We start from the raw sequence: 16247 nt of genomic DNA on the forward strand, positions 1-16247 counted from the left end.
TATCTGAAAAAATAATTAAAAAACATAAAAAATTTCGGAAAAAAAATGTTAAAATTAAAACTGAAAAAACTGAAATTTTTCGGAGAAAAAATCGTAAAAAAAAATTCGGGAAAAAGCTGGGAAAAAAATTTTGAAGGAAAAAAAAACAAAAAAAAATAAGCCAGGGGTATTTTCGTCATTTCCCATGCCATTTTGGTAATTTGCTGACGTGGCAGTGATTAAAAGGGGCGAGGGACGAAATTTCAAGTGATTAACTTTTACAGGGACGAAATGGGAGGATTAGTAAGCTCAGGGACGAAAATTCAAATGGCCTATAATTACAGGGACGAAAAGCATATTTTACCCATAAATAAATAAATAAACAATTAATATTGTTCTAAAGTAAACAAGTGCATTATTGAATTCTTCATTCAATCATTCGTTCAATCCAAAAAAAAATGGAGTCTCAAGCACCTCAACTTCACTTTGTGTTATTTCCACTTATGTCCCCAGGACATATGCTTCCCATGACAGATCTTGCAACAACATTAACACAACAAAAACAAAACATCATCGTTACCATTGTCACAACTCCACACAACGCTTCTCGTTTTTCACAAACTTTTTCTCAAAATTCACAAATCCAATTACTTCAACTTCAATTCCCTTCTAAAGATGCTGGCTTTCCAGAAGGGTGTGAGAATTTTGACATGCTTCCATCAATGTCCATGGCTCATACTTTCTTCAAAGTAGCAAACACCCTTCTACAAGATCAAGCAGAAAAAGCTTTTGAAAAGTTAACACCAAAACCAAGTTGCATAATCTCTGATGTTGGTTTTCCTTATACTTCTCAAATTGCAACAAAATTCAACATTCCAAGAATTTCTTTTTATGGTGTTAGTTGCTTTTGTCTTGTTTGGCAGCAAAACTTGATAGTCTCTAATGTTATGGAGAAAATAGCAACAGATTCTGAGTATTTTCTTATACCTGAAATTCCTCACAAAGTTGTGATCACAAAAGCACAAACCCCATCATCAAATGATGGAGATTGGAAGGATTTTGTTGAAAAAATGGCTGCAGCTGAAATGGTTTCATATGGTGTTGTTGTAAATTCTTTTGAGGAATTGGAACCTGAATATGCAAGTGATTTGAAGAAAACTAGGAATGGTAAAGTTTGGTGTGTTGGTCCTGTTTCACTAAGAAACAAGAATAACGCTCAAAGAGGGAACAACAAGGTGGCTTCTTCAATTGATGTAGAAAATTGCTTAAAGTGGCTTGATTTGCAAAAACCAAATTCTGTTATATATGTATGCTTAGGAAGTATATGTAATTTAACTTCTTTGCAGTTTATAGAACTTGGTATGGCATTAGAAGCATGTGAAAGACCATTCATTTGGGTTATTAGGGAAAGAAATCAAACAGAAGAGTTGAATAAATGGATCAAGGAATCAACTCTTGAGGAAAGGACTAAAGGGAAAGGATTTTTGATAAAGGGTTGGGCTCCTCAAGTGTTGATACTATCACACTTTTCAATTGGAGGATTCTTAACGCACTGTGGTTGGAATTCGACGTTAGAAGCAATGTGTGCTGGGGTGCCAATGATTACATGGCCGTTATTCGGAGATCAGTTTTTTAATGAGAGGTTTGTTGTGGAAATATTAAGGGTTGGCGTGATGGTTGGAGTGGAGAGTCCTGTAAATTGGGGAGACGAAGAGAATGTTGGCGTGTTGGTGAAGAAAGAAGATGTCGAGAGGGCTATAGAGAAGTTGATGGATGACACGAATCATGAAAGTGAAGAGAGAAGAAAAAGAGCTAAGGAGCTTGCAGAGATGGCTAAGAGAGGTGTAGAAGAAGGAGGATCTTCTCACTTCAATGTCACACTATTGATTCAAGATATCCTTCAACACTCAACAGAGTAGATTGATGTTGTTTGCAACATTTTTCTTGATGTGGAAAATTGCTTAAAGTGACTTAATTTGCAAAATCCAAATGCTGTTATCATTGTATGTTTAGGAAGTATATATGGTTTAACTTGTTTGCAACTCATAGAGCTTGGTATGACATTGGAAGCTTGTGAAATAAAGACCATTTATTTATGTTATTAGGGAAAGAAGTCAAACAGAAGAATTGAATAGTGTGACATTGAATTGAATTGACCATTTAAAAAGAAAACTTTATTAATTAATATTAAACCAAGAACATAGTGTACAATGATTAGAGCTTGGACTAGAAAGTTACTAGCAAACTTCAAATGCACATGCATTGTAGAAAAACTACACAACTACATGAATCAAAGTGTCTAACAAATAAAACAAGGCAACTCCCTAACCATCAAGCTAACCCCTCAAGCATCTACCAGCACCCATCCACCACATTAAGCTAAAAGTCATGAAGCCAATCACTTCCATTAATGTATGCAATACTCATATAGGGAGCAGCTTCATAATATTTGAGTTGCTTTCCATAAGAGGCTCTTGGGGGTGATGTTTTGATTGCTCCAAGTCCCGTACAATTGTACTCTCCAAAGAAAAAAGTCCTGCGTAAACATAAAAAAAAAAAAAAAAAATGGGTCGATCATCATCACGTCTTAATAAAAATTTATAAGCGAAGAGATAAATAAGAGTGGATATATCAAGTAAATACGGACCGATTCATAGAATTCATTCTATCAGTCCATCCTTGAGCAGCTACGACATTAGACATGTATGTTGTTGAAAAAATTACTGTGGCAAATGGTCTCCAAGGTCTTCCAAGCAACACTTTCCCAAATTTCTTTATAAGCGAAGAGATAAATAAGAGTGGGCATATCAAGTAATTATGAACCGATTCATCGAATTCATTTTATCATCCCATCCTTGAGCAGCTACAACATTAGACATGTATGTTGTTGAAAAAATCAATGTGGCAAATGGTCTCCAAGGTCTTCCAAGCAACACTTTCCCAAATTTCTACACAATCCTTGTACATTTCTTTAATCAATATGGTTTTCTGATGTGACCAACAAATCTGAAACATAATATGTGCCACTCCAAATTTTGATCAGTGGTTGACAAAATACACAGCATTCTTCTAGCTTGTTTTTCATAGTGAAACGTAATGGATTTCTCTTATGTTAAATTAGTCTCTTAGTTAATAAAAAGGTGTCAATTTAATCCCTGCAGGAAGAGTCAAATTAATCCCTAAAAAATCAAAAAGTCAACAACAATTATACAAAGAATTGGTTAAAAAACAAATATACAAGGAAAATGAACCCAAAGAAAATAAATTAAAACTTTAAATTAAGGGAGAAACAGATGCAAAATGTCGTGGAAGTCCTTGCAACATTTTTATAGTCTAGAGAGTTACACCCTCAATTTACACTAAAAAAGTTGCAGCAACTCCCCAAAAATTTGCACCTTTGCCCAATATACAATTTTCATGAAGTGGACGACATGTTCACTGGACTCCTAAGTAAAAATGAAGACTACACTACTTATTTATAACCCATTTGCTTCTTCATGTTTAACAAAACCTCTGATGTGGGACTTCAAGACTATATTTTTTCTTTGCAAATCGTTGACAATCTCTCTAAATATACTACCAATTATAACTGCCACTTACTTGCCAGTATCCACATATATATCATATATATAGATCTCCCATTCGCAAAGCATTTGCATTAATCAACATACCCAACAACAGAAATAACATGTAATGGAGCTGTACTTAGTATTCTACTTAGTTTCCGACAGTTGAGTTTGATTTTTGGGTGGAAGAATTTTTTTTCAAGTTATATTTATCTCACAATCGAACTTTGGATTGTCAGAATTTCATTTCTCAAAAGACTGGAGAATTAACAAAAAATAATATTTAAAAAATACCGATGAGCATGAGTCAAATAACTATTACAACGTGAAATAGAAACCAATGTAAAGTATTCCTTTTAACATAAGAATATTATGTAAAACATATGTGTGTGCATGGGCGGTTATAAGGCCCGGCGACCCCGGACACTCTCTCGAGCTCCTGCCCAAATTTTTTGCAATTTCTTATTTAAATCCCTATGAATTTCTTATATAAACTCATATAAATTGGGCAATTTCTTTAGATTTTTTGATTATTTGCTTGCAATTCTTATATAAACCCATATAAATGTGTTGCAATTTTTTTTTTGTCCAGACTTTATAATAATTCTGGCTCCGCCACTGCTTTCCCAGTACCATCAACGCGACAATTCACAAAGGAAAACCCTGTTTCATTCTTCAACGATTCACGTCGTTGAGCTATGATATATCCACCATTTCCACCCCACTCTGGTTTCGCTATAGAATTTAATTTATGATGCATTTCTGGTGCATGTTACAATTTATAATAAGTCACGTGTCTATATATATATGAAAATAATAGAAATTCTAGCATAAACATTATAAAAAAATATAACAAAAATCTATAACCTATTTGAACATTAAGGACCAGCTTACTAGCCAAGATAAGAGATACAAGATGAGATTAGGAATTTAGTAATTAGTGTTGGTTAATTACCTCATAAAGTGATCTACCATTTCCAAATATGAAATCAATAGATCCTTGGATGAAACATTCTTTAAAATAATGTCTCCCTTGATCATCATGGAGTGTATCTTGTCCACTATAAAACCCACATCCATAGAATGCGGCTTGATCACCGTTAATTCTTAGCGCCACTGCCTGTTTGTTCTTCTCTCCGGGGTTTGCTAGAGGAGCCGTGTTCTATTGTTTCCACACAATCCCAAATATACATGTGTTAATTAACTATGATCTTACTATACGTTATGCAAATTAATATGAATATCCATAAATAACAAGAGCAACACATTAATAATGAACAAACGAAATTGCTCACCTTAAAGCTAAAGTTGTAGGCAATGAACTTAGTAGCAAGTTTTTTTTTTGGCATTAGCCATTACCTTCTCCCTAAGATTCATCAAATATTTTTGTTTAATGAAATGGCGTATAAATGTAAAAAGTTTAATATCTATTCTGTATAAAGTTCAATATTTTTGTATAAGTTGTTTATAATTAATATTCCAATCATATTTCATCATCATAATATTTCTTCTTAAAATTTATGCACACTATATATACATACGATTGAATTTTGTCAAATTGTGTCATTAATGTATAGTTATAAAATTCATAATTTTTAAGCAAGTATCTCCACATGTTGATATAAAACACTAGTTAGTCAAGTATCTTTAAGTTCAATATTAAACAAATAAATAAAGGCAACAAAAATATAAATTAAAGAATTGACTTGATCATTAATCAAACGCCAAAAAATATGTATCAATAAAAACATTAAGGGAAGATAACCTATATGTTCCAGAATTGAGTATGATAAGGGTGGTATGAGAACTTGAGTCCGGAACAGCGTTAACAGCTTCTTGTATTTTAGTAAAGTTACCACATCCCTTTGAGTCAACGGTAAGAACACGAGTTACATTATATTTTGAAATTAGTCTAGAATCCCATTTGGTCTCGTCACAATTTCCCTTGTACATATGATTTATCCTACCCTTAATATTTGTCATTAGCAAGGACAAGTAGTCTTGAGGGCTAATGAGATTCATAATCTTGTTTAATAAGCCATCTTGTACACTTATATTGAAGAAACTACCATTACTAATGGTAGTGCTAGTAGTAGGGGAAAACGGCGTGGTGTAATGGAGAATGATGATTGAGAAGAAAAAGAAAGAAAGCAAAAGGAGGGTTTTGTTGAATCTCATGTTTGCTAAGAGAGGTTTTTCAATTCTTACCTAAAGCTTCTTACGGTAGACCAAGAAATAACCTCCTTTTTATAGAGATTCATGACTAACTCATAAGTCATAACCCTAATCTTAATACATTATTGGTAGAATAAAAAATAATAAATTGTAATAATAATTAGATAGTGTACAAACTTTTCTGACGTGTATCAATATCTTTTATTTTTGGTTCATATCAGTATTTTTTTTTATCATATTTCGTTCATATTTTTTTAAGAACATATTTTGTTCATATTTGTTCACATCAGTATTTTTTTTGTTCATATTTTTTTGTCAAATTATGACATCTTAATTAGGTGCGTATATTCCCCTCTCAACGAAAAAAAAAGGTACGTATATTCCCTCAAAAAATAAAAACATATTAGGTATAATATGTATCAATATCTTCTGTAAAAAAACCGTTATAAATAGCACAATCTTTTGTTGGCAAAATAAAAATTAGCACAATCTTTTCATTATTATCGTTCTTTTTTACGAGTGGACATATGATAAGAGACAAGTTATAATAGTTGTACCATATCCTGTCGCAGTCCAGTATTTGATGACACAACAGAATATGATAAGTTAATCTTTGATTAATCCTAAAATAATATTATGTCTATGTATTTATAATTCTTATCGCAAATCGCACAAGATGACAAAGGGGCGGCGTGGATTAACCCCTTTTTACTCAAAATATTACTCAACCTATTATTTCTACGCTTAGTTTCAATTTGCAATTTTGTAAATTAAATCATTTAATTGTCTTCGCAATGTTGTGCAGTATGTTTATATATGTGACACAAAAATTCTCCTTTGTGATCTTAGAGAAAATGGAGTCTGGAACTTCAACAACATTTGTACTCAACTTTCTTCTTTTTATTTAGATTGTATTTATATTTGTAGCATTATCATTGATAATAACATTGAGGATAAACTCATTTGGAGTGACTCTTTAAGGATTCAACTCATAATTTGGCACCAACTACTTGTTGGAACTAGATTTGGCAGCTACCAGTTACTAAAAACCATACACATTTTTGTTGGTTGGTGATACATGACAGTTTTTCTACTAACGCCTTTAGATGTTTACACCATCTTACTACTAATACTTCTTTATAGCCCTAGTGCAATATATATATATATATATATATATATATATATATATATATATATATATATATATATATATATATATATATATATATGGGATAGGATCAAATGACACCAAGGTGTCAAATTAAATTTGACACCAAATCCTAACCATTAATCCAACTTTAATCCGACGTCTCTCATCAATTCATTAAATGCTCACATGCTTGATCAAATGATCCATATTTTAATTTTAGAAAAAAATTATTCTTTCTTTCTTGATTAATTATTTCCCAAAAATTCTTTGATGATATTGTTTTTCTTTGATGATATTGTTATGGTTTCTTTTCACTATTCGTTGTCATCGTTTTGTCTAAGGGATTATCATCCTTATTTCTTTTTCCTATTAACCTTTTTTATTTTTATTTTTCTTAGAAGAGAAGAGCCCTAAGAAAATTGATTTATAAAGAGCACCAGGAATAATGAATAAACGATTGCACCCGATACAAGGATATTAGCATCATGAACTCAAGAATAATCTCGTCAAAAAAATAAAATCAACTCAAGAATAATATCGTCTTACAGATGAAAGAGTAGCAATGCAAACAGGATACAAAAGATGATCCAACAAAAATTAGTAAACAGAGTCTCTAAAAAAAATAGTAGAGAGAAATCAAATGGCAATCATCTTCCTATTGGTGCAAAATATAACGAAAAATGGTAAGTAACTAATCAAGAGAAGAAAGAATAAATTATTTCTAAAATTAAAATATGGATCATTTATCAAACATGTGAGCATTTAATGAATTGATGAGAGACGTCAGATTAAAGTTGGATTAATGGTTAGGATTTGGTGTCAAATTTAATTTGACACCTTGGTGTCATTTGATCCTATCCCTATATATATATATATATATATATATATATATATATATATATATATATATATATATATATATATATATATAGAGTCAGGATCCGTTGACACCAGGTGTCAACGGATTCGTTGACACCAAATCTCAACAGTAGATTTTATTTAATCAAAGGGCTCATAATTAATTCACATTTTTATTTCAAAGGGCTCATAATTAATTCACATTTTTATTTGGTGAGTATCTTCTCTCTCCTTCACAAACTATTATTTTCTTCTGGAATTTTTTTACACTGCCACACACAGCGTGTTAATATTATTCCTGATTGTATCTCTATCCCCTCTTGGTTAATTACTCGTATGGATTCCAGGCGATGAAGGCAATTTATGTAAAATTTATGAAAACAATAGCAACACGAGCGGAAGGTAGTGAATACAAGATTGTATGGATATTTTTGATGTGATTTATTTTGTTTGTGTGATTTTAGGTTTGGCAATTGAGTTTATGAAATGATCCAGTATGTTGATAATGATCGACCATGATTTTCAAATTGAATTCAGAGGAATAAATCATAATCCTCCCTTCATATTCGAATTCCCAAATTGGAACCGTAAATTCATATTTGAATTCCCAAATCAGAACCGTAAAATATATTGAAACGGAGAAGACATAATTTGCAACCGATGTCAGAGGGGGGAATCTGGACAATAATCAATCATAATAACAATAACAAAAAGGAGAGAGATAACAAAGATATGAAACTTGAAATGGTGTGATATGCAGAAATAGGATAAGCAAAGTTCGTGAAAGTAATAGTATGTGAACGAGAGAAAGGATACTCACCAAGTAGAAATGGGAATTAATTATGAACCTTTTGATTAAATAAAATCTACGGTTGAGATTTGGTGTCAACGAATCCGTTGACACCAGGTGTCAACGGATCCTAACTCATATATATATATATATATATATATATATATATATATATATATATATAGAAGTATTTTCATCAAGTTTATCCTAACAAATTTTACATGCATTGTCAAGTTTGGTTGAACACCATGCTACTATTGAGGTTGTTACTATGTTCATAGTAACCTGTTTTGAGATTTGGCGGAATAGAAATAATAAGATTTTTCAACATGTGAAGAAAGATACTAGGGCTTTAATGAATAGTATACCCTCGTTTGGAAAGTATGATTTGATTATATTTAATGTAATTGTTGCATTTGAGGTTTGGAAAGTATTCAAGATTTACTTAAGTTTATATATTTGAAAATCTATCTTGGACCCTAATATCAGGTATCTTTCTAGATGTTACCCTAGTGGTTTCAAATAGATGCATATTTTCACATTCAACTATCCTATTTTATTTAAGTGTAAGACGACATGATATTGGGTGAAGAATGTCATTGATAGTCATAAAATTTTAAAATCGATGGAACAAATATTCACAAACAATGTCACTTCTTAAGGTACAAATTGACACATTAAATTAAATTTTAATTTCTTTATAAAATTCTCAAAACTATTTTTCATTAAAAATAACATCGTTCAATGCAAAAAATCATCAATAAAAGTAACAACATCATAGTGAACTAAACCAAATGGGGGATGAAAGCCCGTATATCAACGTTAGTTTTAAATTAATCAAATTAGAACATATCCCAAAAATCCCAAAAAGCTTTTTTAGCATGAATGTCAAATTAAAAATAATAATAATAACTTGTTTCCCAAGTCTTTAGATCTTTCGAGAAAAAAATTATTTGCTTCCTTCAAATATATCTCTCTCACTCGCTTTGCCCTAATCACTCTACACCCAAACAATAAACAACCCCGCAATCAAGCTCTTTCTCTCATAAACCTTTTTCAATCTCAATGGCCTCTTCCCTTGCAGTCAAGCGTTTTCTCTCCTCCGGCCTTCTCTCAAATTCTCTTCTTCGCCCCGCCGCCTCTTCCGCTTCCCGCTCATTCAACACCAACGCCATGCGGCAGTACGATGAACTCTTCGATGACCGCAATATCATGGACTCTGTTTGTCGCCCTTTCTTTTCTGGTACTTGTTATCCTCATCAAATTGTTTCATTCTAACCCTAACAAAAATATAACTATTCAATTTCAATCTATATTTGGATTAATAAATACTTAACTTTTTTTTTCCTTTCTGTTTTATTGTTTTTAGATGTGTTCAATCCGTTTTCTTCTACTAGGAACTTGAGCCATGTCCTTAACAATCCGTTCCTATCTGCTTCACGTGGAATCGGAGCCGATGGAGTTCGACGCGGCTGGGATGCAAAAGAGACAAAGGATTCTCTCCTTCTTCGTTTGGATATGCCTGGACTTGGTAAGGAAGATGTGAAGATCTCTGTTGAACAAAACACTCTTACCATTAAAGGAGAAGGTGCTAAAGAAAGTGAGGAAGTTGAAGAAGGTGGTCGTAAATTCTCTAGTAGAATTGATTTACCTGAAAAGCTTTACAAGATCGATCAGATTAAAGCTGAGATGAAAAACGGCGTGCTTAAGGTTATTGTACCTAAAATGAAGAAAGAGGAAATGAATAATGTGGTTAATGTCAAGGTTGAGTAGAACAAGCTTTTTTTTTGTTAGGGTTTTTTTAAGGCTTTTTTTATTCGTTTGTTATTTGCATTAGTTGATGGATCTTTGATGGTGAGTGGTGTTGATGTGTTAAGTTTTAACACTTAAACTTTTCATCGTAATAATTACTTGAAAAGTAATGAACTGATCTGTTCATGAACTTTCATTTTGATTGAAGCTAATATGATATTTGATTCCCTTTAGAACCTGCTTTCTTTGAAGAATGTGACGTGTACATGATGCTATTGCAATTATGGTCATAGTTTTTGTGAATTGCCAAAATATAAATTTGGAAAATTGTTTTTGTTATAGGTTAAAAGAAATGTAACTAATACATATATCAATGGCTCACTATTGCTTAGAATTACGTGGATTCAACATACTTTCTAGGGTTAAATATGTTTTTAGTCCCTATAAATATACTAACTTCTCGTTTTAATCTCTCTAAAATTTTCCTTAAACTTTTAGTCCTTATAAAATTTTCAATCACTACTTTTGGTCCCTATTTTTAAGTTAATGTTTGTATTTTTTAACGAAATTGTGCAAAACATAGAATTTTTTAACAAAACATAAATTAAATATGAATTTTTAACCTTCAAAAATATAAAAATCATATTAAATTCATGTTTTGTTAAAAAGTTCTAATATTTTTTAGAGAGGTTCTTATAATATAATGAATTTTTCTGCAAAATTTTATTCAAAAATATGAATATAAATTAAATATGAATTTTTAACCTTCAAAAATATAAAAAATCATATTAAATTCATGTTTTGTTAAAAAGTTCTAATTTTTTTTAGAGAGATTCTTATATATAATGAATTTTTCTAAAAAAATTGATTCAAAAATATGAATTCTACATATGAGTTTACTTTAAAAGAGGGACCAAAAGTGATGATGGAAAATTTTTTAGGGACTAAAAGTTGAAGGAAAATTTTAGAGGGACTAAAACGAAAAGTTGGTATATTTATAGGGACCAAAAACATATTTAACCCTACTTTCTATTGCCCATATCAACACACTTTATAATTTAGAATTTGTCTAACATGTGCAATATTACCCATGTTAAAACAACTTAAAATAATAAGTTTTTATTGAAAAACAACAATTATTTATTTAAAAATTATATATTTAATACAAAATATATAAGTTTCAAAGCAAAGTTATTATTTTAAACTTCTTAATATGTGCAAATTTGCAAATGATAGAAAAATCCTATACAAAAATATAATATGACAAGTCGTGTCCTTCGAGGCTCCATACTAGGTTGGATGGGATTTTCCCCGAAAGGAAAAATCTACACGACGATAAGATGAGTTCCGTGCTCTAGCCTGATGTGATAGGATTTTAGCCGAATTATGCATGAGATCATGACTCGAGACTACTCACCCCGACCATTCCGTAAAATCAACTCAAATAATTTGTATGATACACACTAACCTTATAAGAAAAACTACTGAATATGATACACACTAACCTTACAGATTGTTAGTGATCATAGTTTTCCCCAAGATCACTATCACCCAAGGATAGGTGGAACTCACTGAGACCTTATGTCTCATCCCAATCCATTTATTTTCTTTTCAGATAAACAGGTTGCGTGGGAGAAGGGATGATTTATGTATACATGTCTCATATTAGACTATTAGTTGTATTTCTTTATGTATTGTGTACTCGTTAGTCAGTAATTACTCAGACAAGGATTTACATTATGTACTAGCTAGTAGTGCATTTGTATTCATATACAACTTATGTCATGTACTCGTCAATTAGTAATTTTTATCAAATGTATGAGACTATGTATTGATGTAATTTATTCGGAGAAATCTTTTTTTATATTGTAATTTTAATGTATTATGTGCTAAGTTTAATACTCAACATAAATGAAATAGAATAGGAAAAAAGAACTTAATAAAGTTAGTAAAAAAAAAACTCAATAATTAAAAAGGGATGGAAAAAAACTTGAATACAAATTTATTATAAAAAAATCAAAATCATACATTGACTATAATAAACAGTCTAATTACACAATTAAGTTAAATAGTTAAGAAGCCAATCATTTCCATCAATATATGAAACATTTATATAGGAGATTGCTTCAAAATCCCTGAGTTGTCTTGCATAAGAGACTCTCGATGTATAATTTGCTCCAAGTCCTATACAATGGTACTCCCCAAAGAAGACACTCCTGTGTTAACACAAAATAAACTGTGTCAATCATGTCTTAATTTAAAAAATTAAACTAAAAAATAAATAAGTGAAGAAATGGAGTAGTTACTAACTGGTCTCTAGATGGATCTCTCCAATCGTTCCATCCTTCGGCAGCTACGACATCAGACATGTTTGTCGTTGAAAAAACCACTGTGGCAAATGCTCCCCAAGCTCTTCCAAGCCACACTTTTCCACTTCCAACAATGTTGCAATTCACAAAGGAAAATCCGGTTTCTTCCTTCAATGATTGTCGTCCATGAGCTGTGATAGATCCACCAATCCCAACCATATCTTGTTTTGCTATAGAGTTTATGGTACAATCCTGTGTCACAACTGAATATAAGTGATTTATTTACAAATAATTTAACAAGGTATGTGTGTATATGTATGTATATACTCCCTAACCCCTATGTTTTAAATTAAGCGTTGTTTAAAGAATTTGCACGCGAATTAAAAGAAAATAATAATAACTAAACAACTTAAATAATTTTACTACCACCTAGTAGTTTAAACTTTTGCAGCAATACATGAATGGTTTCTTATTATGGCAAAATTGAAAGAAAAAAAAGTACAAAATAACTTTCCTTTGAAAATACAAAACAACAGTAACTAATTTGATTATTATGTTTTTTTTCCTTCTAAAATAATCTTTTTTCAAAGTTCTCTCAAATGATTGAAAGGTGACTCAAGAGCACTTAAATAAAATGGTAAGGATCTTTTTCACGATAATTAGATGTCGTGAGTTCGAAACTAGCCATGAAAATGCAACACCGTCAAATTTCTTGACACGTATTTTATTTATCAACCAATTGAGTGACTAGATTATTTCCGTCTCCATAGAGACTAAATTTGGGATTGATTGAGGCCGATTTGTGAAAAGCCATTAAACCACTTGTTAATGTTGGTGATCAATTTAGTTACTAATTGGACGTTTTGAGTTTCTAAATCCATCATGATAGTTTTTTGTATTACCTCATAAAGTGATCTAGCATTTCCAAATATAAAATCTATGGATCCTTGAATGAAACATTCCTTAAAATAATGTCTTCCACTGTCATCATTGAGTGTGTCCTGCGCACCATAGAAACCACATCCATAGAATGCGGCTTGATCACCGGTGACTCTCAGTGCCACTGCTTGTGCTCCAACCTCTCCTGGTGAAGGTGGAGGAGAAGTATTCTGTTCTTTTCACACAATCCAAATGGTTAATGAAGATTTCACCATATTTAAGTATATGTCATATATCTGCAACTATGAATTAAGAATATCAAGGAAACTGCTTACCTTAAAGCTAATGTTGTAAGCAGTGAACTTTGAAGCAAAAACCGCAAATGAGTAACTATAGGAAGTCCCTCCAGTAGAATTTGCAGTGTCATTCCATTCTATGATTGTATTAAGATAGCCTTGACCTTGTAGTATTAAGTTTGTTTTGTTGGCTTGGACCACTACCTTCTCTCTATAAGATTCAACAAATATTTGAAGTGAAATAGTGAGTGCATTATATTATTATAGAGTTCAATATCTTTATATTGATAAGTGTACCTTTCTTTCATTCACCAAAAAAGTAAAGATAGAGTACGACTTTTTACAAATAACATGGAAACACATTTTAGAATCTCCGCACGTCGTAATATAAATTCTTAGAAATATGTTTATAGTATTATGTTAAGATGGCAAAATATGAGTAAAGGTGAGTAAACTTTTAACATATAATTCTTAAATTCGTAATTATTAAACATGTATGGTGTGCCTCGGTATATCTACAAGTGAAAACACTGGTTAGTAGGTAGTTAGGTGTTTGTTAAATATTGATGGACTTCTTAAATATTGAGAAATGTTATTAAAAGTAAATAAATACTGGGAAAAGCATAAAAACAAATAATTATATCAACCTGTATGTACCGGAATTGATTATAATAAGGGTTGTACTAGAGCTAGATTCAGGAACGGCGTCAATCGCTTTCTGCACGCTGCTAAAGTTAGCATGACCTTTTAAATCGACTGTGAAAGTGATGGTCGCATTATAGTCTAAAATTAGTTGGGAAGCCCATTTGGCCGTGTCACATTTTTCCATATGCCTCATCCAACGATGATGTCTCGTACTCGCAATACTCGTTATCAACAAAGACACAAAATTTTGAGCACCGCTTAGGTTTATAATCTTGCTTAATATGCCAAGTTGAAAAGTAAAACTACCTTGAGAACTACTGGTAGTAGTGTTACAGATGTTGGAAGGTGGTGTGGTATAATGAACAATGATAATAGAAAAGAGAAAGATGATAAAACCAGAAAGCCAAAAGAGGGTTCTGTTGAATCTCATGTTTGAGTTGTATGAATTGGTTAGTATATTTTTGTATTTTGGGCTAAGAAATGAGTTTTGGGTAGAGAGAGGGAATGATGCATGGAGTAGTGACTAATGCTTTTATAATGTGCATGTGAAAAGGGTATGTGTATGTGTGGTAGTGATGCATGATTGGAGTAGGAGGTAAGAAATGTATTGAGGAGTCTCTATTGCAAAATGACGGCTTTTAAAAGCATTATGGATCAATGAAAAATGATAAATTTTGGTGGTACGACAAAGATATGTTGTAGTTAATTAGAGATTGGAAGATGGACACGTTAAGTAACTGCAGAAAGATTGACATTAGAAAAAGGTGAAGATAACTAAATGAAAGTTTTTTTTATCGACGTTTGTTTTTGGGGTGGTGGGGGTGGGACTTCTTTATCAACATTTTATTATTTAATGTTTCGTTCTAATTAGAGAATGACATTGGATTCTTACCTTCTAATGCACCATGTGTTCAGTTCTATTACACTAACTTTGAATTGAATCCACTGCACCGCCTACACTAGAGACGATGTATGAACGCAAGATATCTAAGCAAACTCGAACAGGCAATGCCAATTTTCTTACGCATAAACTTATTGGTAAGAATATTGCTTGACATTAATAATAGTAATAAAGCTGAGTTTAATACTTAGAGATTCCTGCATTTTATGTGGCTAAATGGTAAAAGTGCAAAGATTTTTTTTTTTTTGGTCAAGAAGTGTAACGAATTTTAATCGATATGATTATGAGGATATCAAGAGGGCATTTTATTTTTGAAAACATACTACCATTACGAACAAATATATAGTATTCTTAGATATATCTATCAGTTCAACAGCCAATTATTGCTAGTAACCTCGGTGACTATTAACCTAGTGTCCTGACGGAGTCAATTACATATCCTAGTATTGTAACAAGAATTATGCTACCAACACACGAACACACTCTTTTCAACACATTCTCTAATTGGTGGGATTTTAAATGGGTTCCACTAAAATTATGTGGAGCCTATATGATTTAAGTGGTAACACTCTTTTCAACACATTCTCTAATTGGTGGGATTTTAAATGGGTTCCACTAAAATTATGTGGAGCCTATATGATTTAAGTGGTAACAAACCTTTACCTTTTATACCAAACCGGCCACTTTCTCTCGTCGTACATATTGAAAGAAAACTTTCTGGGTTTGAGCCCCCCGCAAGCTTCTGGCTGACGAATGAGGACGGTGCTATGTTGGTCTTCAACAATTGGAGGAGGAAACAAGGATAGAGCAGGTTTCATGAACTCAGTACCAAAGTTGCTTGCTGTATGCACACTGGCTGAGGGATAGTAAAACTCTTTCGCCGTCTGATCCCACAAAAAGATGACCACGGTCTCTACCACTTTCTTGCTCTATGCATTTCATGAATT

General features: G+C 31.9%; 2 protein-coding genes and 1 pseudogene across 3 annotated transcripts; 2 read left to right on the plus strand and 1 right to left on the minus strand.

Annotated features, from left to right (window-relative positions):
• The first annotated feature begins 396 nt into the window (after positions 1-396).
• Positions 397-2083, plus strand: LOC146910611 (UDP-glycosyltransferase 73C11 pseudogene; annotated as a pseudogene). Its single transcript, XR_015018564.1, has one exon. The product of XR_015018564.1 is annotated as a UDP-glycosyltransferase 73C11 pseudogene (transcript).
• A 7380-nt stretch (positions 2084-9463) lies between these two features.
• LOC146910612 (heat shock 22 kDa protein, mitochondrial-like) lies at positions 9464-10460 on the plus strand. Its single transcript, XM_085725613.1, has 2 exons — positions 9464-9761; positions 9888-10460. The coding sequence occupies exons 1-2, from the start codon at positions 9584-9586 to the stop codon at positions 10289-10291; spliced, it is 582 nt and encodes a 193-aa protein (XP_085581739.1). The 5' UTR covers positions 9464-9583; the 3' UTR covers positions 10292-10460.
• Positions 10461-12257: 1797 nt separating this feature from the next.
• Positions 12258-14920, minus strand: LOC146910613 (putative pectinesterase 14). The gene is made up of 5 exons (XM_085725608.1): positions 14402-14920; positions 13794-13965; positions 13482-13688; positions 12581-12831; positions 12258-12486 (listed from the first exon to the last, which is right to left on the minus strand). Exons 1-5 carry the CDS (start codon positions 14827-14829, stop codon positions 12330-12332), a joined length of 1215 nt encoding a protein of 404 aa, XP_085581734.1. The 5' UTR covers positions 14830-14920; the 3' UTR covers positions 12258-12329.
• Between the last annotated feature and the right edge of the window lie 1327 nt (positions 14921-16247).

This window comes from Medicago sativa, chromosome 7 (genome assembly GCF_051527215.1).
Source record: "Medicago sativa cultivar Bolivia chromosome 7, Bolivia_mono, whole genome shotgun sequence".
Lineage (NCBI taxonomy): Eukaryota > Viridiplantae > Streptophyta > Magnoliopsida > Fabales > Fabaceae > Medicago > Medicago sativa.

Coding starts and splice junctions, on each gene's coding strand:
- LOC146910613 (XM_085725608.1), bottom strand. CDS start 14,829: ATGAGATTCAACAGAACCCTCTTTTGGCTTTCTGGTTTTATCATCTTT. Junction 13,966..14,401: donor ATCAATTCCGGTACATACAG/GTTGATATAATT, acceptor TGAATCTTATAG/AGAGAAGGTAGTGGTCCAAG. Junction 12,832..13,481: donor ATGCTAGATCACTTTATGAG/GTAATACAAAAA, acceptor GTTGTGACACAG/GATTGTACCATAAACTCTAT.
- LOC146910612 (XM_085725613.1), top strand. CDS start 9,584: ATGGCCTCTTCCCTTGCAGTCAAGCGTTTTCTCTCCTCCGGCCTTCTC. Junction 9,762..9,887: donor TTGTCGCCCTTTCTTTTCTG/GTACTTGTTATC, acceptor TATTGTTTTTAG/ATGTGTTCAATCCGTTTTCT.